The 22679-nt window shown below is 55.4% G+C and overlaps 1 protein-coding gene and 1 long non-coding RNA gene across 2 annotated transcripts; both read right to left on the bottom strand.

Moving 5' to 3' along the window:
• Window positions 1-8343: 8343 nt before the first annotated feature.
• On the bottom strand, window positions 8344-10211 carry LOC308187016. The gene is made up of 4 exons (XR_013944415.1): window positions 10044-10211; window positions 9452-9571; window positions 8863-8943; window positions 8344-8448 (listed from the first exon to the last, which is right to left on the bottom strand). It is a non-coding gene; the product is annotated as an uncharacterized lncRNA (long non-coding RNA).
• Window positions 10212-21220: 11009 nt separating this feature from the next.
• On the bottom strand, window positions 21221-22282 carry LOC308187019 (small nuclear ribonucleoprotein E-like; the record flags this gene model as incomplete). The annotated part of the gene is made up of 3 exons (XM_080609172.1): window positions 21221-21276; window positions 21899-21977; window positions 22184-22282. Coding segments are annotated over 3 exons (234 nt in total), but the record flags the coding sequence as incomplete, so codon positions are not given.
• Window positions 22283-22679: the final 397 nt, after the last annotated feature.

Below are 22679 nucleotides of genomic sequence, written 5' to 3'. Positions count from 1 at the left end.
GGCGCCAGGGCACTCTGTGGAGTCGCCGGTGTGCATTACCAGGGGCGCCAGGGCACTCTCTGGAGTCACCGGGAGGGTCCCCGGTGGTGCCAGTGCACTCTCTGGAGTCACCGGGGTGCGTCTACGGTGGCGCCAGTGCACTCTCTGGAGTAACCTGGGTGGGTCCCCTGTGGCGCCAGTGCACTCTCTGGAGTCACCGGGGTGGGTCCCCGGTGGCGCCAGTGCACTCTCTGGAATCACCGGGGTGGGTCCCGGGTGGCGCCAGTGCACTCTCTGGAGTCACCGGGGTCGGTCCCCGATGGTGCCAGTGCACTCTCTGGAGTCGCCCGGGTGCGTTCCCGGTGGTTCCAGTGCACTCTCTGGAGTCACCGGGGTGGGTCCCGGGTGGCGCCAGTGCACTCTCTGGAGTCGCCGGGGTGGGTCCCCTGTGGCGCCAGTGCACTCTCTGGAATCACCAGGGTGCATCCCCGGTGGTGCCAGTGCACTCTGGAGTCACCGGGGTGCATCCCCAGTGGTGCCAGTGCACTCTCTGGAGTCACCGGGGTGGATCTCCAGTGGTGCCAGTGCACTCTCTGGAGTCACAGGGATGCATCCCCAGTGGTGCCAGTGCACTCTCTGGAGTCACCGGTGTACGTCCCCAGTGGCGCAAGTGCACTCTCTGGAGTCGCCCGGGAGGGTCCCCGGTGGCACCAGTGCACTCTCTGTAGTCACCGGGGTCGGTCCCCGGTGGCGCCAGTGCACTCTCTGGAGTCACAAGGCTGGGTCCCCAGTGGCGCCAGTGCACTCTCTGGAATCACCGGAGTGGGTCCCCAGGGGCGCCAGTGCACTCTCTGGAGTCACCGGGGTGCATCCCCGGTGGTGCCAGTGCACTCTCTGGAGTCACCAGGGTGCATCCCCGGTGGTGCCAGTGCACTCTCTGGAGTCACCGGTGTGCGTCCCCAGGGGCGCCAGTGCACTCTCTGGAGTCACCGGTTGTGCATCCCAGGTGGTGCCAGGGCACTCTGTGGAGTCTCCGGGGGTGCATCCCCAGTGGTGCCAGTGCACTCTCTGGAGTCACGGCGGTGCGTCCCAAGTGGAGCCAGTGCACGCTCTGGTGTCACGGCGGTGCGTCCCCGCTGGTGCCAGTGCACGCTCTGGAGTCACCGGGGTGCGTCCCCAGTGGCACCAGTGCACTCTCCAGAGTCACCGGGCTGGGTCCCCGGTGGCGCCAGTGCACTCTCTGGAGTCACCGGGGTGCATCCCCGGCGGTGCCAGTGCACTCTCTGCAGTCACCGGTGTGCGTCCCCAGGGGCGCCAGTGCACTCTCTGGACTCACCGCGGAGCGTCCCCAGTGGCGCCAGTGCACTCTCTGGAGTCGCCCGGGTGCATCCCCGGTGGCGCCAGGGCACTCTCTGGAGTCACCGGGGTGCGTCCCCAGTGTCGCCAGGGCACTCTCTGGAGTTACGGCGGTGCGTCCCCAGTGGCGCCAGGGCACTCTCTGGAGTCACCGTGGTGCGTCCCCAGTGGCGCCAGTGCACCCTCTGGCGTCACCGGGGTGCGTCCCAAGGGGCGCCAGTGCACTCTCTGGAGTCGCCAGGGTACAACACCGGTGGTGCCAGTGCACTCTTTGGAGTCGCCCGGGTGCATCCCCTGTGGTACCAGTGCACTCTCTGGAGTCACGGCGGTGCGTACCCAATGGCGCCAGTGCACGCTCTGGAGTCACGGCGGTGCGTCCCCAGTGGTGCCAGTGCACTCTCTGGAGTCACCGTTGTACGTCCCCAGTTGCGCAAGTGCACTCTCTGGAATCGCCAGGGAGGGTCCCCGGTGGCGCCAGTGCACTCTCTGTAGTCACCGGGGTCAGTCCCCGGTGGTGCCAGTGCACTCTCTGGAGTCACAAGGCTGGGTCCCCAGTGGCGCCAGTGCACTCTCTGGAATCACCGGAGTGGGTCCCCAGGGGCGCCAGTGCACTCTCTGGAGTCACCGGGGTGGGTCCCCGGTGGCCCCAGTGCACTCTCTGGAATGACCGGGGTGGGTCCCCGGTTTTGCCAGTGCACTCTCTGGAGTCGCCCGGGTGCATCCCCGGTGGTGCCAGTGCACTCTCTGGAGTCACCAGGGTGCATCCCCGGTGGTGCCAGTGCACTCTCTGGAGTCACTGGTGTGCGTCCCCAGGGGCGCCAGTGCACTCTCTGGAGTCACCGGAGTGCGTCCCCAGTGGCACCAGTGCACTCTCCAGAGTCACCGGGCTGGGTCCCCGGTGGCGCCAGTGTACTCTCTGGAGTCACCGGGGTGCATCCCCGGTGGTGCCAGTGCACTCTCTGCAGTCACCGGTGTGCGTCCCCAGGGGCGCCAGTGCACTCTCTGGACTCACCGCGGTGCGTCCCCAGTGGCGCCAGTGCACTCTCTGGAGTCGCCCGGGTGCATCCCCGGTGGCGCCAGGGCACTCTCTGGAGTCACCGGGGTGCGTCCCCAGTGTCGCCAGGGCACTCTCTGGAGTCACAGCGCTGCGTCCCCAGTGGCGCCAGGGCACTCTCTGGAGTCACGGCGCTGCGTCCCCAGTGGCGCCAGGGCACACTCTGGACTCACCGCGGTGCGTCCCCAGTAACGCCAGGGCACTCTCTGGAGTCACCGGGGTGCGTCCCCAGTGGAGCCAGTGCACTCTCTGGAGTCACCGCGGTGCGTCCCCAGTGGCGCCAGTGCACCCTCTGGAGTCACCGGGGTGCGTCCCAAGGGGTGCCAGTGCACTCTCTGGAGTCGCCGGGGTGGGTCCCCAGGGGCACCAGTGCACTCCCTGGAGTCGCCAGGGAGGGTCCCCGGTGGTGCCAGTGCACTCTCTGGAGTCACCTGGGTGGGTCCCCGGTGGCGCCAGTGCACTCTCTGGAGTCACCCGGGTGCATCCCCGGTGATGCCACTGCACTCTTTGGAGTCTCCGGGGTGCATCCCCAGTGGTGCCAGTGCACTCTCTGGAGTCACCGGAGTGCATCTCCGGTGGTGCCAGTGCACTCTCTGGAGTCGCCAGGGGTGCATCCCCGGTGGTGCCAGTGCACTCTCTGGAGTCGCCCGGGTGCATCCCCTGTGGTACCAGTGCACTCTCTGGAGTCACGGCGGTGCGTACCCAATGGCGCCAGTGCACGCTCTGGAGTCACGGCGGTGCGTCCCCAGTGGTGCCAGTGCACTCTCTGGAGTCACCGTTGTACGTCCCCAGTTGCGCAAGTGCACTCTCTGGAGTCGCCAGGGAGGGTCCCCGGTGGCGCCAGTGCACTCTCTGGAGTCACCGGAGTGGGTCTCCTGTGGCGCCAGTGCACTCTCTGGAGCCACCAGGCTGGGTCCCCGGTGGTGCCAGTGGACTCTCTGGAGTCACCGGGGTGGGTCCCCAGTGGTGCAAATGGACTCTCTGGAGTCACCGGGGTGGGTCCCCAGTGGTGCAAATGGACTCTCTGGAGTCACCGGGGTGGGTCTCCAGTGGTGCTAGTAGTGCCAGTGGAGTCACCGGGGTGGGTCCCCAGTTCTGCCAGTGGACTCTCTGGAGTCAGCGGGGTGGGTCCACAGTGATGTAACTGGACTCTCTTTTGTCACCGGGGTGGGTCCCCAGTGGTGCCAGGAGACTCTCTGGAGTCAACAGGGTGGGTCCCTCGTGATGCAACTGGACTCTCTGGAGTCACCTGTGTGGGTCCATCGTGATGCAAGTGGACTCTCTGGAGTCACCTGGGTGGGTCCCCAGTGGTGCAAGTGGACTCTCTGGAGTCACCGGGGTGGGTCCGCAGTGGTGCCAGTCGACTCTCTGGAGTCACCGTGGCCGGTCCCCAGTGGTTCAAGTGGATTCTCTGAAGTCACCGGGGTGGGTCCCAAGTGGTGGCAGTGGACTCTCTGGAGTCACCGTGGTGGGTCCCCAGTGGTGCCAGTGGACTCTCTGGAGTCAACACGGTGGGTCCCCAGTGGTGCCAATGGACTGTCTGGAGTCACCGGGGTGCGTCCCTCGTGACGCAAGTGGACTCTCTGGAGTGACCTGGGTGGGTCCCCAGTGGTGCAAGTGGACTCTCTGGAGCCACCGGGGTGGGTCCCCAGTGGTGCAAGTGGACTCTCTGAAGTCACCGGGGTGGGTCCCCTTTGGTGCTAGTGCACTCTCTTTTGTCACCAGGGTGGGTCCCCCGTGGTGCCAGTGGACTCTCTGGAGTCACCGGGGTGGGTCCCCAGAGGTGCCAGTGGACTCTCTGGAGTAAACGGGGTGGGTACCCTGTGGTGCCAGTGCACTCTCTGGGGTCACATGGGTGGGTCCCCAGTGGTGCAAGTGGACTCTCTGGAGTCACCGGGGTGGGTCCACATAGGTTCCAGATGTCTCTCTGGAGTCACCGGGGTGGGTCCGCAGTGGTGCCTGTAGACTCTCTGGAGTGTCCGGGGTGGGTCCCCAGTGCTGCCAGTGGACTCTCTGGGGTCACCGGGGTGGGTCCCCAGTGGTGCCAGTGGATTCTCTGGAGTCACCGGGAACCACCCCGGTGACCCCAGGCAAGCCCCCGGGCACCTCCGTGGGCCCACCCCGGTTACCCCCGGCAATCCCCCGGGCGTCCCCGAGGACCCATCCCAGTGACCCCCGGCAAGCCCCTGGACGCCCCAGAGGACCTACCCTGGTGACCCCCGGCAAACCCCGGGCGCCCCTGAGGACCTATCCCGGTGACCCCCGGAGGGACCCCGGGCGCCCCCGAGGACCCACACCGGTGACCCCCGGCGGGACCCTGGGCGCCCCGGAGGACCCACCCCGGTGACCCATCGCAAGTCCCCGGGCGCCCCCGAGGACCCAACAAGGTGACCCCCGGAGGGACCCCTGGCGCCTCCGAGGACCCACCCCGGAGACCCCCGACAAGCCCCTGGGTGCCCCCGAGGACCCACCCCGGGGACCCCCGACATGCCCGCGGGCGCCCCCTAGAACCCACCCCGGTAACCACGGGCAAGCCCCCGGGCGCCCCCGAGGACCCACCCCGGTGACCCCCGGCAGGCCCCCGGGAGCCCCCAAGGACCCACCCCGGTGACCCCCGGGGGCACCCCGGGCGCCCCCGAGGACCCACTCCGGTGACCCCCGCCAAGCCCCCGGGCGCCTTAGAGGACCCACCCCGGTGACCCCCTGCAAACCCCCAGCTGCCTCCGAGGACCCACCCCGGTGACCCCCGGCGGGACCCCAGGCGCCCCCGTCGACCCACACCAGTGACCACCGGCAAGCCCCCGGGCGACCCCGAGTACCCTCCCCGGTGACCCCTGGCAAGCCCCCGGGCGCCCCCGAGGACCCTCCCCGGTGACCTATGGCAAGCCCCCGGGCGCCCCCGAGTACCCACCCTGGAGACCCCCGGCGGGACCCCGGGCGCCCCCGAGGACCCACCCCGTTGACCCCTGGCAAGCCTCCGGGCGCCCCCGAGGGCCCACCCCAGTGACCCCCTTGAAGCCCCTGGGCGCCTCCGAGGACTCACCCCAGTGACCCCCGGCGGGACCCCGGTGACCCCAAGGACCCACCCTGGTGACCCCCGGTGGGACCCCGGGCGCCCCCGAGGACCCACCACAGTCACCCCCCAAGCCCCCAGGCGAACCCGAGTACCAACCCCAGTGACCCCCGGTGGGACCCCGAGCGCCCCGGAGGACCCTCCCCCGCTGACATCTGGTGGGACCCTGGGCGCCCCCGAGGACCCACCCCGCTGACCCCCAGCAAGCCCCTGGGAGCCCCCGAGAACCCACCCCAGTGACCCACGGCAAGCCCCCAGGTGCCCCCGAGGACCCACCCCGGTGACCCCCGGCAAGCCCCGGGCGCCCCCAAGGACCCACCCCAGTGAACCCTGGTGGGACCCCGGGAGCCCCTGAGGACCCACCCCGGTGACACCCGGGAAGCCCCCGGGCGCCCCGGATGATCCACCCCCGTGACCCCCGGGAAGCCCCCGGGCGCCCCCGAGGACCCACCCCGGTGACCCCCGGCAAGCCCCGGGTGCCCCCGAGGACCCACCCCGGTGACCCCCGGTGGGACCCCGGGGGCCCCCGAGGACCCACCCCAGTCACCCCCGGCAAGCCCCCAGGCGCCGCCGAATACCAACCCCGGTGACCCCCGGCGGGACCGCGAGCGCCCCCGAGGACCCACTCCTGCTGACATCTGGTGGGACCCTGGGCACCCCCGAGGACCCACCCCGGTGACCCCCGGCAAGCCCCCGGGCACCTCTGTGGACCCACCCCGGTTACCCCCGGCAATCCCCCGGGCGCCCCCGAGGACCCACCCCGGTGACCCCCGGCAAGCACCCGGACGCCCCAGAGGACCTACCCTGGTGACCCCCGGCAAACCCCAGGCGCCCCTGAGGACCTATCCAGGTGACCCCCGGAGGGACCCCGGGCGCCCCCGAGGACCCACCCCGGTGACCCCCGGCGGGACCCTGGGCGCCCCGGAGGACCCACCCCGGTGACCCATGGCAAGTCCCCGGGCGCCCCCGAGGACCCACCCCGGTGACCCCCGGAGGGACCCCTGGCGCCCCCGAGGACCCACCCCGGTGACCCCCGGAGGGACCCCTGGTGCCCCCGAGGACCCACCCCGGAGACCCCCAACAAGCCCCGGGGCGCCCCCGAGGACATACCCCGGTGACCGCCGACAAGGCCCCGAGAGCCCCCGAGGACCCACCCCGGTGACCCCCGGCAGGCCCCCGGGAGCCCCCAAGGACGCACCCCGGTGACCCCCGGCGGCACCCCAGGAGCCCCGAGGACCCACCCCGGTGACCCCCGGCAAGCCCCCGGGCGCCCCCGAGGACCCACCCCGGTGACCCCCGGCAAGCCCCGGGTGCCCCCGAGGACCCACCCCGGTGACCCCCGGTGGGACCCCGGGGGCCCCCGAGGACCCACCCCAGTCACCCCCGGCAAGCCCCCAGGCGCCGCCGAATACCAACCCCGGTGACCCCCGGCGGGACCGCGAGCGCCCCCGAGGACCCACTCCTGCTGACATCTGGTGGGACCCTGGGCACCCCCGAGGACCCACCCCGGTGACCCCCGGCAAGCCCCCGGGCACCTCTGTGGACCCACCCCGGTTACCCCCGGCAATCCCCCGGGCGCCCCCGAGGACCCACCCCGGTGACCCCCGGCAAGCACCCGGACGCCCCAGAGGACCTACCCTGGTGACCCCCGGCAAACCCCAGGCGCCCCTGAGGACCTATCCAGGTGACCCCCGGAGGGACCCCGGGCGCCCCCGAGGACCCACCCCGGTGACCCCCGGCGGGACCCTGGGCGCCCCGGAGGACCCACCCCGGTGACCCATGGCAAGTCCCCGGGCGCCCCCGAGGACCCACCCCGGTGACCCCCGGAGGGACCCCTGGCGCCCCCGAGGACCCACCCCGGTGACCCCCAGAGGGACCCCTGGTGCCCCCGAGGACCCACCCCGGAGACCCCCAACAAGCCCCGGGGCGCCCCCGAGGACATACCCCGGTGACCGCCGACAAGGCCCCGAGAGCCCCCGAGGACCCACCCCGGTGACCCCCGGCAGGCCCCCGGGAGCCCCCAAGGACGCACCCCGGTGACCCCCGGCGGCACCCCAGGAGCCCCGAGGACCCACCCCGGTGACCCCCGGCAAGCCCCCGGGCGCCCCCGAGGACCCAATCCCGGTGACCCCCGGCAAGCCCCCGGGCGCCTCCGAGGACCCTCCCCGGTGACCCCCGCCAAGCCCCCGGGCGCCTCTGAGGACCCACCCCGGTGAGCCCCGCCAAGCCCCAGGTGCCCCCTAGGACCCACTCCGGTAAACCCCGGCGGGACCCTGGGCGCCCCCGAGTACCCTCCCCGGTGACCTATGGCAAGCCCCCGGGCGTCTCCGAGGACCCACCCCGGTGACCCCCGGCGGGACCATGGGCGCCCCCGAGGACCCACCCCGGTGACCCCCGGCAAGCCCCCGGCCGCCTCCAATGACCCACCCCGGTGACCCCCGGCAAGCACCCGGGCACCCCCTTGGATCCACGCTGGTGACCCGCGGCAAGCCCACGTGCGTCCCCGAGGACCCACCCCGGTGACCCCCGGCAAGCCCCCGGGCACCCCCAAGGACCCATACCGGTGACCCCTGGAAAACCCCGGGCGCCCCCTAGGACCCACCCCAGTAACCACGGGCAAGCCCCCGGGCGCCCCCGAGGACCCACCCCGGTGACCCCCGCCGGGACCCCAGGCGCCCCCGAGCACCCACCCCGGTGACCCCCAGCAAGCCCCAGGCGCCCCCGAGTACAAACCCCGGTGACCCCCGGCAAGCCCCCAGGTGCCCCCGAGGACCCACCCCGGTGACCCCTGGCGGGACCCCGGGAGCTCCGGAGCTCCTGTTTTAACCTTCCAGTTTAGGAGGAATGAAATCAAAACAAAAGCATTAATTATTACCTTCCTCTGTAGACGGCGTCACAGTTCTCACCCCTGCCCGGACATTTTCCTTTTCCGGAGCAGGAAAAATCATAGAATCGACGGGAGGAAGAGAAGATCTTGAAGGACCTTCTGTTCAGAGCAAGCAAAACATAAGGAAGTTTACCAAACATAACAAACTATCGCAAAGAACACAGAACTTTAATTATCCGTTACTGTCAAACATACAGTGACCAGAGCATGTAAATAAGAGAGGTGACTAATTTGCCTCTGGTTGCCCTTGCAATTCCCATCTAGAATACCAGCTGGCTGAGAATCAGGTTGCTCGATGCCCCCAGCTAAAAATGGAAGTCTCTCCCTCAAGCAGCTCCCAGCCACCATCACCTGCCATTCTGAAGCCAATCAAATTTCACTTCTTTGGCAAATAGTTGGATTCACCAAAGCATAGCCAGCTACCCGGTATTACTGGAAGAATTTCTTTTTTAAAAAAGAACGTCAAACGGGATGAAGGTGAACAGGGTAAGAAAGTAGGGAATATTAACTCACCACCGTGTCTCTTAGTTTTTTCCTTCATTTTCTGCGATTTGATTTCTTCAAGTGTTTTTATTCCAAAATTCAGACCGTCCTCTGAAAACAGAAAACACTTAATGAGACTAAGGCTTAGAGGCACTCACTGAGGACCACAGATCCTCAGGCTTCTTAGTGCTCAGGAACTTTCAGAAGCATTTACAATAAACCCCGTCAACACTCCTCACAACTGAAAGAACCGTAGAATCAATGGCATTTTGCCCCTCCTTTCCCCCTTCAGGGTAAAAATTGTAGTTTTAATTTTAATCCATTGACACGATATTAGATCCCTCTATCGTTAGATATGGCTTTCAACAGTGGTTGCCAGGCTGCACGTGCAGCCATTTAAACTCCATGCTGTGGCCCTGTTTTGTTCTCCAAAAGGAAAGAAAAGCAGTTCAACTTTCTGACCCAATGGGCACATGATGCTATTAGGGAGAAATGAGATCATGGAAATAACCGAGTCCATTCAGCACCCCTACATTCTGTTGTGTTTTTACGCCACATTGCTTTCGAGTTCATTGGCAAGTTCTCCTTCCGATTTATCCTACTACAGGTGCCGGAATACCTTGCTTAGCAGTAGTAGCACTGGCTTTCCGAGTGGAAATCATCCGTAATCCATTTTGGCCTTCCTCAGCTGGTTGCTGGATGGGAGTTTTAGTTTCTTCTCCTGCCTCAGAAAGCTGGTCTGAAGGGGAAAAATCTGTTCAGCTATGCATAGACCAGATTGTTCATGATTATGTAGCTCATGCGATGACACTCCAGTCCATGGCTCATATAAAAAAGCTTTTTTTTTCTTTTTTTTTAATACAGCTACGCTGACCTGATGAACTCGTAAGGAGACTACACTAGGACAAAACATCTCGGACTCTAGATTCTCTCTGCAGCTTTAACTACTACACAACATATTACTCTTCAGACAGAAGAAAAAGGAATTTCCCTCCTACTTTCACATAGAGCTTTACACAACAGACCAGCTAAAGCCAAGAGTGGTTCTAAGCTTTCCTCCAGCATTTCAGGTTCTGTCCACTGACCGCCAGACAAAGCCACCAGCGAGCTGACCAGACTGCCTGCCCTATCGCTAGTCAGACCTCAGCTCATCTGTGATTTATACATTCATTTACAGCACAAAGTCCTTCCAAGAACCAAAGCATGCTCACCATCGTCATCTTCATCATCATCTGCAGCATTGATTACAACTGGAGGGTGTGTAGGGCTTGGGACATTTTCCGAGTTTTCCACTTTCGTCACCCCCCTTAGCTATGGAGAGGCATTGGACTGGACAGAAAGTTTGTTTTGCTGCAGTGACATCTGAGCCACTTTCAAATCATCGTGATTTGATACACTTGGCAGTGTAGCTAGAGGAAGAGGAGGATCATCAGTAACATGGCAGTTTAAAACTTTGGCCACAATGCACGAAGAGCATTGGTAGGTAAGGCAGATAACCTGCACAGGCAATGAATGCAGCATCTCCTTTTGCCCATCCCGCCACTGTTTACACCGTGAACAATGACTTGCCTTCAAACAACAACACATCTCCCTGCCACCCAGCAGAAGATGAAACAACAGAAAGCAAACTGCAAGGCAAATATCACACAAAGCAGAGAGAAGCTGAGCATGAAAGCAGAAAACAAATACCAGCAGTACACCAGCAGGACACTCGGTTTAGCTGACCACCTAGGACTGCAGACCTTTTCCTGCACTCACAAATGAACGGGTACCTGATGTCTCCTACAGTATTGGCACCCACTAAGGAATATTCAAAATTAATTCCTCAATACTTAAAGAAAAAGGACCTAAACTCACTCTAACGAAGACTCCATCGATGTAACGTCCCTTTGCGTGATGAAAAGCACAGTTGGCTTTCTGACAGCCTACTGGCTGCTTCTCCCAGTAGCAGGGAATCTCAGCGCGCTTTTTCTGAAGACAGAAAGAAAGACAAGCTCGTGATAACATGCACCTAAGGTTTGCAAAGAGATGCACAGTTCCAGGTCACGACAGCGATAGGGCTGTCACAATACAGTGCTGAAACATCATTCCAAAGGTCAGTTTATCACTCAAGTATAGTATTTCCGGGCATATTCACAAAGTTTGCAGAAGCTGTAACCACTATGCACGTTTAGCTTTGTCATCATTCAGTTTGAGAAGACAGGCACTCTCAGACATCAGTTTAGGGTGGGTTAAACTAATACACCTAGGATTATACTAGGATTATTCAGAGGGAAAAAGAACATCTTAAATTGCCTAGGTTAACTCTATCCAGAACTACTTCTTGGAGACGTCGTTCTTCTGCACCTTTAACTTTCCCCACTGCTTCCTAGCCCAGGCAGCTAGAACAGCATTATCTGAAGGACTCCGGGACACAAGAGACCTGATAGATCATTATCAAGCCTGCTCTCAGGAGGCTAGTACAGCCTGTTTATTACCCCCCTGCTCCAGCAGGTTTTAGCAGTCTAGTTAGCAGTTATTCTGCATCTGTTGAGAAAATACTGTCGGCATCTAATAAAAGAAAATCTTGCTAAGACGTACCTAAGGCATTGATTTTATTTCCCTCTCCTTCCTCCCACCCCCTCTCCTGGTAACAGAAACCAGTGTCATTTCAAAGCAAATGAATCTGTCCTGCAAAAGCACAATCAGCACACCTACGGCACTGAAAAATGCTTTTGTTGATTTATTTTGAGAACACATCTTTAGGCACTCACATCAATTTCCATGTGTCTGAATCATTCAGGCAGACATTCCTGAAACAACGACCCTCCTGCCACAGCGTGCAGACCGTCTCGTTCCCCAGAGCAGCTTCGCAGTGGCGGAAGGAACAGTTGTCTCCCTGTAACCAAAAGGAAACCAACAAGGAAAATATAGTACAGCCTCAAAAACGTCCGTGCTACTGCCTCAGGTTGCTACAATTGAATTCACAATCTAGCTGCTTATCACGTTAACCTTAAAAAAAAGAAACCTTAAAACCCTAACACCTTGTTAGAAACACTCTGTAACCAATACCATAGGCTCAGGCAAGGATCTCAGTGAAGTAGCATTTTTATTCACGATTGCAATGGCAGGCGTCCCACAAGCCACCTACTAGTTCCCTAACACAGTTTATATACATTTTTTTTTTTCCTCTTGATGACCGGGACCCTCCCCTGTTTCCCCATTGACTGGGTAATCCAGGTTCACAATCTATCCGGTGCTTCACAGAAAATACACAGCTGCTGGCCTGTTACAAGTCAATTTTCTTTTTTTCTTGACTGTTTTCCTCTTTGAGGTGGTAATGTTTCTTACACCGTGATTTCTACCCAATTGCTCTAAGGATTCTGGTTGTCTGCATTTTACAAGGTTGTCTGTTAAGCTTTCTTATCACTGTGAGCATATCTCAATACCACCTTCCTTCCCTCTAAACGATGTAACTGTGCAAAAATATTTTTATTCCCACAACCTCGATCCCCTTACCTATCCTCTTACCTATCCCCTTACCCTATCCACACCTGGATGCAGACCCCAACTGTCCACAAGCAGCTCCCAACCCCCCCCCCCCCATGAACTGGACCCCACCCCACCCAGATGCAGGCCCCAGGTCCCGGCCCCAGCCCCAACCCCCCAGACGCAGGCCCCAAAGGTGTACAACCAGCTCCCACCACCCCCCTCAAAGGGAGGCCCCAAAGCCCGCCAGAGGACCCTAGAGTGTACAAGCAGCTCCCAACCCCCCCGGCACAGACTCCAACCCCCCCCCCAAACACAGGCCCCAAAGGCATACAAGCAACTCCCCACCCTCCCCAGAGGCAGGCCCCAAAGGTGTACAAACAGCCGCAACCCCCCCCAAGACCCAGACCCTTACAGTGTACAAGCAGCTCCCAACTCCCCCAACGTGGCCACCTACAGCAGACAAGCACCTGTCACCCCCCCCCCCCCCCAGCTGCAGACCCCAAAGGTGTAGAAGCAGCTACAAACCCTGCACAAGGCAGGACCCTACAGTGTACAAGCAGCTCCGAAGCACCCCCCAGATGCAAGTCCCAAAGGTGTACAAGCAGCTCCCAACCCCCTCCAGATGCAGATCCCTATATTGTACAAGCAGCTCCCAACACCCCCCCAAATGCAAGCCCCTACTGTGTACAAGCAGCTCAGTGCACTGTGTACAAGCACCACAGGTCACCGGGGTGGGTTCTATGCTGCGCCCGGGGGCCCTCCGGGGGTCACAGGGGTGGGTCCTATGGGGCCCAGAATCTATCAGACTTCAGAATCTATCTGGTTATCACGTTAACCAAAGACCATTCTGCTTCCTCCTCCTACTCTACCCCTTCGTGAAAAAAATGGAAAAAAAAAGCCTGAAAATGGAGTCACTTCTTAAAAAAACACCTGATCATACGTGCAAGGCAATGATCAACTATGGCTACCAGTAACTGCTACAGAATGCAGTATGACGCGTTAAATAGCATGTTCCAGTCACTGTGGGTCTTCGAGTTCACCTACCTGGACAACCTCAGCAAAGTTATCGATCTTCAAAGACTTCCAGTGAACTTCTCCTGGAGGCCGAACCAACACTGAATCCGTGAATTAATGATAAAGGGGTAGGAAGAATTTGCCTCCTCACTTTGCCAAGGGAGCCTCTCATCCACAATTCAAACATAGGATGTGCTTTTAAACAGCTTATAACTAATGGAGGAAGCAAGTCCATTTGAATACTCTCTCAGACTGGAGACAGCCAGGGTTAGTTAGCTCTTCAAAAAATAAAAACCAAAAAAAAAAAACCCAACAAAACAAAACAAAAACAAAAAAAAACAGCGCATTTAGAGATGAACTCGTGATTCAAAGTGGCTGCAAAAATGAGGATCCATCTTCCACAGCCGGACAATTTAACTTTTTTTTTTTTTTTTTAATTTAAAATTCAGTATGTTCCAATCTCTGGTCTTCAAGATTTCTTCACCTATTAAGAAAAGACAAAAACCTTTCCCCGTCTTTATTACCTGTACAGCAAAAAATGCACCAGTGCATATAAATACACAAATGTGCATACGCATACACACATATGTGTTTAGACACACACGAGGAGTGAGTGATAGAAAGTTAGCGAGAGCGACAGTGGAAATCAGAATTTTTGCCTTTTTGATGCAGAGAGCGCGTAAAAACTCTCTCATTTTGAGGGAGCTAGAAAAAAATGGAGGATCTACAAAATATTTTGATGAGTATGCCTTCGAGGCCAATGCTTTATAACATGAATGATCTGGGGGCCAACACACAAATATGCATACATATGTACATGCATACAGGATAAACATATCTATACACACAAGCGTGCACAGTATATGTCGTATGGTATCCATATCGAGAACAACTCGTAGCCCTGATCAGACACGTAGAGTTGCAATCAATTAACAGCAGGAAGACAGCAGACCAAGGATACAGCAAGCTTTGAGAGGCAGGGCAATGCTCACTTTGCCAGTGGCATGGCTGCATGATACCAAGAATTTTGAATTAGTTTGATTTTTTGGAAGCAATTTGTTTTCTTTCTGCGCTGTAGCAAATACCGCAGGTTTGCCATCACGTGCTGTTCCCTAATCCATATATCCGTCATCATCCATTGCTGCAAGATCATGAAAGGTTAGAAAAGATGACTTAGGTCCAATTTAACAGCCAATGATTTTTCAATGACCAGAGCTGCAACAGATTTTATTTAGCCGCAAGCAGGTTTTTTTTTTCTGATGTGAAGTCAGATATTTTGATTTTTTTTTTTTTAAGACACTAAATGTCATAAAACCTGCAACCAGACCAGATAAAGTTCAAATTAGAGTGATTCTGAATCCTTTCATTAAAATGCTGCACATTTCTGTGCAAATTATTTCGGACTCTTCTGGACAAAAGCGGATGAAATAGTTCTTACAAATTAATAATAAAAGGTTGGAACCTTTTACTCACACAAACACTAGTGAATTTTCCAGGAAATATTTTTTTGGCAGGGAATTTTCCCAAATCTAAAGTAAAGAGAGGAAAAGTTGGGTTCTCATATTAGGTATTGGTTTTGACTGCTTGACAAAGGGAATAAAAACAGAAGTTAAGTGCAAGGTTTCCTTCTCTTCTTTAGTATCGACAGGAATCGTCACTTCTGACCTTTAGCACCTTCAGAAACACACTTAGTGCCATGCAGGTTCCTCTGCATCTACTTCTAAAAATTACTGGTGCTCCTTAGCATGGAAGTTGGACTTGAAATCTTTTCCAGACTGAGCTCTTTTGAATGCCCAAGGAGCTCATCATTTTGCTTGTTGCCTTCCATTTTCCTGAAGAGACCCAGAACGCTGTTCAGGATATGAACGGATCTGGTCTAAGGAATGGGAAGAAAGCAAAAACCAAGGATACCTCACAGCCCTAAATGCCATAAAAGCAGTCTCATTTTAAAAAAGATCTCAAAAGCTTTTTTTTTTTTTTTTTTAACTGACATCTGCCAATATGGCGATCCAAGTGCTGAACAGAAACCAACTGAACTAGCCCCTGAAAGCCTGAATAAAAATGAGTAACTCTGGTGCACTCAGCAGGTCTGTAATTGAAGTTGGCAAGATTTTTAGATTTCTTTTTTCTCCAGGGTGCTAGTAAAGTTTTTGCGTTACGAGATTTTGAACTCTTTTTGTACAAAAGAATTACAGATGCACTACAGTCACGGTAGCTGGGGGTCTGGAAATACATGCCAACAAGTATCATAAACCATGCCTTTGCTGAAGGAAGATAAATAGTCCAAAGAAAATCTGTCTGGTTTGTTTTACAGGCTTGTCTTTCTCAGTATGGAACAAACTGACCTCCCTGGTCTAACTTTCCAGTTGGCTATTCTGCCTTTGTCCTGGAGAGAAGAGCAAGAAGGGAACAAAATATTTTTGCACTCCAAAGAATGCATTAGAGAAGGATTATCACACCTACCTAAGGGTACTTTCTTGTTTGTTTATAAAGCATAAAGTATTTCTCTTGGACAGTCTCTGTTGCTGGCCTGTTTTGTGCCTTCCATTTATAATAAAGATATTAAAGATGCTTACCCCGTTTCGGATTTTTTGTTTTGTTTTTTTTTAGAACAGTGTAAGCGGACAGTCGGATGACAAGCAAGAAAGAACACCATAAACTCCTTGCTCTGACCCTGCTTTTTAATCACCCAGCATCGCCCTGGCTGCAAAACAGTCCCCGCTGATTTACCTGCTTGTTAAAGCACCCCACGGGCTGAAAGTGTTGTGTGCTAGGTGTCAAATTATATTTAACGGTGCATAGGTAAACCATTCATCTTCCCATGGTCGAAGCACAGAACAGGCCAAGACGATGTGCTCAGATCTGAGCACGCCACTCTGCAGAGAATCAGTTTCAAGCCTAAGATGTTTCGCCCATCTCCCAGGCCCAGAGCGACAGCGACACCTTTACTCTGAAAGTCTGTGTTCTGCAAAGCCAGGAGGTGACCAATGACTCGACTGAGCGGTCTCCCCCAGCCACAAATGTCACAACCATGAGACACCTGGGACCACTGGAACGAGCTGCGAATAGCCCCGTTCTCCCTCCCAGGAAGAGCTGCTCCATCTTCTGCTCTTCTAAAGAGCCCTTAACATATCAAAGGAAGAGAGAGGTCCACAGAGCGGCTATTTCCTGCTTCCAGAGATCCTGTGCAAGACGGTTCTTGTGCTGCAGTTCCTGAAGAATTTCATGTGCATTAGCAGAACGAGAAAGTAAAGCTCTTAAGCAATTGCTAACCTGTTCTCAGTGCTCACAAGTCCCAAATCACTAATTTTACAGTACATATAAACCATGGCAGCTGGCACCTAGCACTGCACACGTTGGCAGTGTCGTCAGGAGCTAGAAAGTCAGGGGTGAGGGGATTAAGGGAAAACCACACATCAGTTTAGTAACTTGGCTCTCGTAGGATACTTCCTACTGCAGGAGTTTTAGCAAAGCCACTCAGAGGGACCTGCTGGTTAATTAAAATAGGACTTCTGCTGGAGCAGAAGATGGGAACCAACTGCATACTGCCAGTCTGTATCGACTTCCAATAAGACAGCGTTGGAAAAAGGTGCCTTCAACCGTCAGTAGCACAATAGCTCTGGTGATGTGTTAATTAAGGGCACTCTTACAGCTGAGTTTCTTCATAGCAGTATGTAGTTGAGAGTGTCCGAGTTTCCCAGGTAAGATTTATGTTTTCTCCTACCAAGCACCAGCTCAGTATGCAATGCTGTGTTAATAACACCCAAGCATGTAGATGTTAAACTGTAACTGCTTTTAAACCTATTTGTTGGTAAGAAAAGAGCTCAGTACACCACCTTCACAGGGCAAAAATCCACATGGAAGAGCAGAAAAACCCAGAAGAGCTTCCTGAACTTCACGTTACCAACAGCACCATCGGATTTAGATCCTGGCCTGGTGTTGTGGTTTAACCCGGCTGGCAGCTAAACACCACACAGCCGTTCGCTCACCCTCCCCCCTCCCTCTCTGGGATGGGGGAGAGAAACGGGAAAGTGAAGCCGGTGAGTTGAGATAAAGACAGTTTATTAAGACAGGAATATAATAATATAAGGAATATAAGGAATATAATAATAACAATAATAATAATAATAGTGATAATGATAATAGTATTAACAATAATAATGTGTAAGAAACAAGTGATGCACAATGCAATTGCTCACCACCCGCTGACCGATGCCCAGCCTATTCCCGAGCAGCCGGCCCCCCCACCCCGGCCAGCCACCCCTATATATTGTTTAGCATGACGCCAGATGGTATGGAATACCCCTTTGGCCGGTTTGGGTCAGCTGTCCTGGGTCTGTCCCCTCCCAGCTCCTGCTGCACCCCCAGCCTGCTCGCTGGCAGGACAGAGCGAGAAGCCGAAAAGTCCTTGGCCTGGTGTAAACACTGCTCTGCAGCAATTAAAACATCAGCATGTTATCAGCGCTCTTCTCATCCTAATCCAAAACATAGCACCCTACCAGCTACTATGAGCTACTTAACTCTGTCCTAACTGGAACCAGGACACCTGGCATCCAGGATGCACGGCCTGCAAGCACTGCTGCGATGTGGAAGTGCCAAGGCAGGTTTTTGGCCTGCCCTAAAACACTTTTTTTTTTTTTTAACCAACAATACAAAGAGTGTGCCAGGTATGCTGTAATGCCAGTGTGCCAGGTCAATAGAGGATATCCAAACAACAGAGGCGCTTGTCCTAATTTCTGGCGTGAAAACACTTTTACAGCATTCTTTTCACAAAGAAACCCCTCTCTAGCTTCTGCAATGCTCCAGGACCTGCTGCAGCTGCAGCGGCTGCGCTGGTACAACCCGCATCTTTGACAAATCTTTTCAACGGTTCTGCTTTACCTCGGCACAGTTGAGGTCACTCCTCTTCCTCTTCCAGCTGAGGAAGCAGCTTGCGGGCTCTGCCACACGGTCGGTGCAGAAGCGAAAGCTGGGAACACAGCAGTCAAACTCTCACTGCTAACGAAGCCACCAGGGCAGAGGGCTGACACAGACCCACCAGAGGCGAACCGTACCCGCTCTCCCTCCCGGCTGCGAGGCTCGCCACAGCAGCCCCGACCCGAAGCGCTCACAATGCTTTGCTTGGTGATGTCACCGATGAGTCAGAGTCCCCAGATGAGCATCTGCCTTGCCACTCTTTAATGTTGGTGTTGTTTTTTGGTTGGTTGCTTGCTTGCTTTTGAAACTTATGTAGGTTATGGTAAACCTTCAGGTAAACCACAGATCAATGGGGAAGAAGTCCCACACGAGGGAAGGCCGTGCATTTCTTCCAGGCAATGGCGCATGCTTTAACATGCTGCATTCGACAAAGAAGCTCTCTCCATTTTGCGCAGTGGCAACAGGCACGACTGCAACACACGCACGTGTAGGCAGCACCTGCAGGTCCCAAACCGTTAACCAATTTTTAGATAGCACCAATTTTTTATGTAGTGGCTTTCCGTTCATCCATAACCCCTTTTTTCCTTTCTTTGTATCGGGTGGCTCTCCTCCATTGTTCTCTCTGTCATTTTCCTCCCCAGTGTCTGAGCAGGCACTGGGAATCGTTTCCAGAGGAAGGGTACTGCAGAAGCTACAACCTTTACTCTCAGGGAAAAGAGAGTATGTGAAAGAATACATACTTCCTTTCTTTTCCTTTTTTTTTTTTTAAGTCTCTGAAATCAACGCTGCGGCTTGGCAGCAAATAACTATGGGAGTAATGATGATTCCTCATCCTCACTGTAACGTTGTAGTTAATGTCATAAAGAAGCAATTTCCCCAGGCAGTGGCCATTTGAGATGGGAAGGGGCAGTAAGAGGAAGTTTTCCTTAGACTAGCTCTTCCCCCAGAACACCTCGCCATCCAGCAACAAATTCAATTCACCTGCTCCGCCTGATCAGTCAAACGTGCGTCCGACTCCAGGACACGCCACAGTGGTGGTTCTGACGTGCTTTGAGAATCACCTATCCGCAGAATATCTCGGGTTTGTACACTCAAATAACGCAGTCTTTTCGAAATAAGGCCCAGAGCTCACACTCCGAGTGCAGCCTAACAGCACCAGAGGGCCGGTAGGCTAAACATTCCCATCCTGGCAACAGGACTGACCCGGGCAACAGTAAGCATCCCTTCTGCACTTTCATCGTGAACATCAGCATAAGGAAACAGAGACCTCCTCGATCCAAGGTTTAAGAAACAAACACCAAGGTCACCCAAGCGGGTTGTTTTCAGCAAACTAACAGAGAAATTAAGGTGACAACCGCGTGCATCCAGAGTTAGTCAGATCCCGAAGGCAGTTCCTTTGGGAAACGCAGGAGCAGCGCGCCAGATGACGGCTACCTTACAGCGCACCCCTCAGAGGCACTGCTACGAAAGGAAGGCAGAAGGTTGGAACTCAAAATAACTCGCAAGGCGCCCGTTACGGGGGAAGCTTTAATTTCCTCAGCAGAACCTCCCCCCTGAAGGCAGCCCAGGGACTCTTTGCTTCCCTAGGGAGACGGCAGGGACGGGGCAGGGCGGTGGGACGGAGGGACAGAGGGCCAGACGGACGGACAGACAGCCAGATGGATGGATAGACGGCCAGACGGACGGCCAGATGGCCCAAAAGGCCTGAGCAAGGGCTGAGGAGCAGCAGGGTAGGGCAGGGCAAGTGAACGTCTGCTTTGACACTCCTGACGTATTACTTCTCGGAGCGGCAGAACTGCGCTGGGTAGGCCCCACAGCAAGACTCGTATTTCTGTCCTTCCCTTTCAGGAAAGGATCTCCCACTTTGAATTTATTAATTTTCACGATGATGATACACAAATGGAAGTTTTGAAAAACTGAATGCTGATTAACAGATTTGTAGCACAGCCTGTGCATCAAAATTCATTTCTCTCCATTCAGGTAATCTTAGTTTCTGAGTTACAGTTACAGTCAAAATTTTTCTTCTTTGTTTTTTTTTTTTTTCTTTTGTGATCAGAAAATGAGGGGACTGGTTGTCCCAAGTCAGCCAGGGAACTTATCTTTGGTCGATGCACCAAGCAACTCAGCTCTCTTGGGGAAACTTAAATAGAACAGACAGATCTCCAAACGGATAAAAAAAATAAATCAAATGATAAACACCCAACCGACACATCTGATACCCCAGCTTATTGAACAGCACATGGGTTTAATCTACAGGCTCTGTCCAAAGCAGCAAGAAGTGACAGATTTAATCCAAACCAGTTGCCCGCTCTCACTCTCTGATCTGGAGATGTTATTTGACAAGCATGCATAGCAGTAACACTTGTAAACGCTGGGTTACTGCACCACAGCCCCAAATCCCTCACAGGCCCACTAAGATACTCTTACCGATTGATCCACAATAAACACTCCCAAAAAGATTCTCAACAAGCTAAACCCTGTTTAGAAAGAATCTGAGGAACCTGTCACTGCGGCAACAAAGGGCTGCAATTGTATGCAAAATCTCCAACACCCTCCTTAGCACCCTGCTAGCTCAAGGACTGTGTGGGGCTTCCGTGCCCTGAACGAGTCCACCCTGGCCACATAATGCAGATGTAATGGTCAAGAAAGCACATAGCGTTATCGAAACTTATCAGATCCACAGCTAAACGAAAAGCCCACGCTTCTATATTTCTCCTCCTTCTCCATTCACGGAAGGAAGAGACTGAAAACAAGCAGATTAGTGGTTTACATTTACAGTTAATGTGAAAAATGTTTATTTGTGAAATACATCACGTATTGTTTCAAGCTACAAAAAACTCTCTCCCACAAAGGAAGGACTTTTGTCCTCAGCATGCAACCCCAGTTACTATCTACCCCAACTTCCTATCTACCAGCGGGCCGCGTTCCCCTGGCACTCAGTCACTCCGCAGCACGGCAGCCACCTTTGTTCTAAGGATGGCAAATTCTACTTAGAAACGCTCTGTGGAAGAGTGATGTTGTCCCCTTTTAACATGATCCGGCCTGCAGCAAAGAGAAGGGAAAGAGGGGATTAGAGAGAGCCCAGAATCCGAGAATAATCTCATGTTTTCAGAAAGTATTTTGTGTGGTTGAGCAGGGTTTTGCCCATCACGCAGAGTCCTGTTCCTGCCAGCTGCCCCACACTCACAAGTCCCACGCCAGCCACCGTCCCCGTTCCAGCAGCACGCTCTCCCTGCTGAAAACCCCAGCACTGGGCGCACATCGTTGCTTCTGTCCACCAGCAGGTGGTAAATAAACACTGCCGCTACCGTGGCTCCCGGCTTTGACTCAGAGATCACAGCAAGTGTGAGAATCGCCCAGGGCCACCGGCTTTAGATGCAGCTGAAAGGAGCTGTGACCAGACTCCTCCAGCCAGTGCAGGCCGCCTGGTATTACACGTTTCAAAGACCAGAACTGGCCTCAGGCAGGGACAGATTCTCCTTCATCCAGCAAAATCAGCAGCTCAAAACTCATCAGGGACAGAGATGTAGCCAGTAATTGCTCACGGAACTTCAACATCAAGGCTCGTCACATGGTTGGTACCTCTCAGTGCTGCTACCTAGAAGGCTCACCCGGGCAGGTTTCAGACCGCGCGTCACTCGGGTTGCACAGACACACGACATACCCAGCTGTTTCCTTGATTTTGTCTTGGAGTGAATCTCCTCTGCGTCGTCCAGCACCGAATTCATGTACTCGTCAAAGCCCTAGAAAGCAGCAACAGTGGCAATTAGTTCAGCAACAACACAAACCATCATCAGCTTTGCTGACCCAGGCTGGACAATGAAGACTAATTGTTAGAGAAGTACGAATTTTTTTTCCCTTGTGCTAGTTTTTCTTGACAAGAGAAAATAGGATTGTGAATGAGGGAAAACAAACTAACGACGTAACGCGGGGTCGTGCTGATACTCACGATGATGCAGCCTTCTATCCGCATGTTCACTTGCTCGTAAAGCCACTCCTGGATCCTCGACAGTGGCAACAGGCACGACTGCAACTGTCCTGGTTCCAGTTAGGACAGAGTTAATTTTTCCTCATAGTAGCTGGTAGGGTGCTATGTTTTGGATTAGGATGAGAAGAGCGCTGATAACATGCTGATGTTTTAATTGTTGCAGAGCAGTGTTTACACCAGGCCAAGGACTTTTCGGCTTCTCGCTCTGTCCTGCCAGCGAGCAGGCTGGGGGTGCAGCAGGAGCTGGGAGGGGACAGACCCAGGACAGCTGACCCAAACCGGCCAAAGGGGTATTCCATACCATCTGGCGTCATGCTAAACAATATATAGGGGTGGCTGGCCGGGGTGGGGGGCCGGGCTGCTCGGGGATAGGCTGGGCATCGGTCAGCGGGTGGTGAGCAATTGCATTGTGCATCACTTGTTTCTTACACATTATTATTATTAATACTATTATCAT

This window comes from Anser brachyrhynchus, assembly GCF_964034855.1.
Source record: "Anser brachyrhynchus genome assembly, contig: SCAFFOLD_59, whole genome shotgun sequence".
NCBI lineage: Eukaryota > Metazoa > Chordata > Aves > Anseriformes > Anatidae > Anser > Anser brachyrhynchus.
This window is presented reverse-complemented; position numbering and strand designations above follow the sequence as displayed.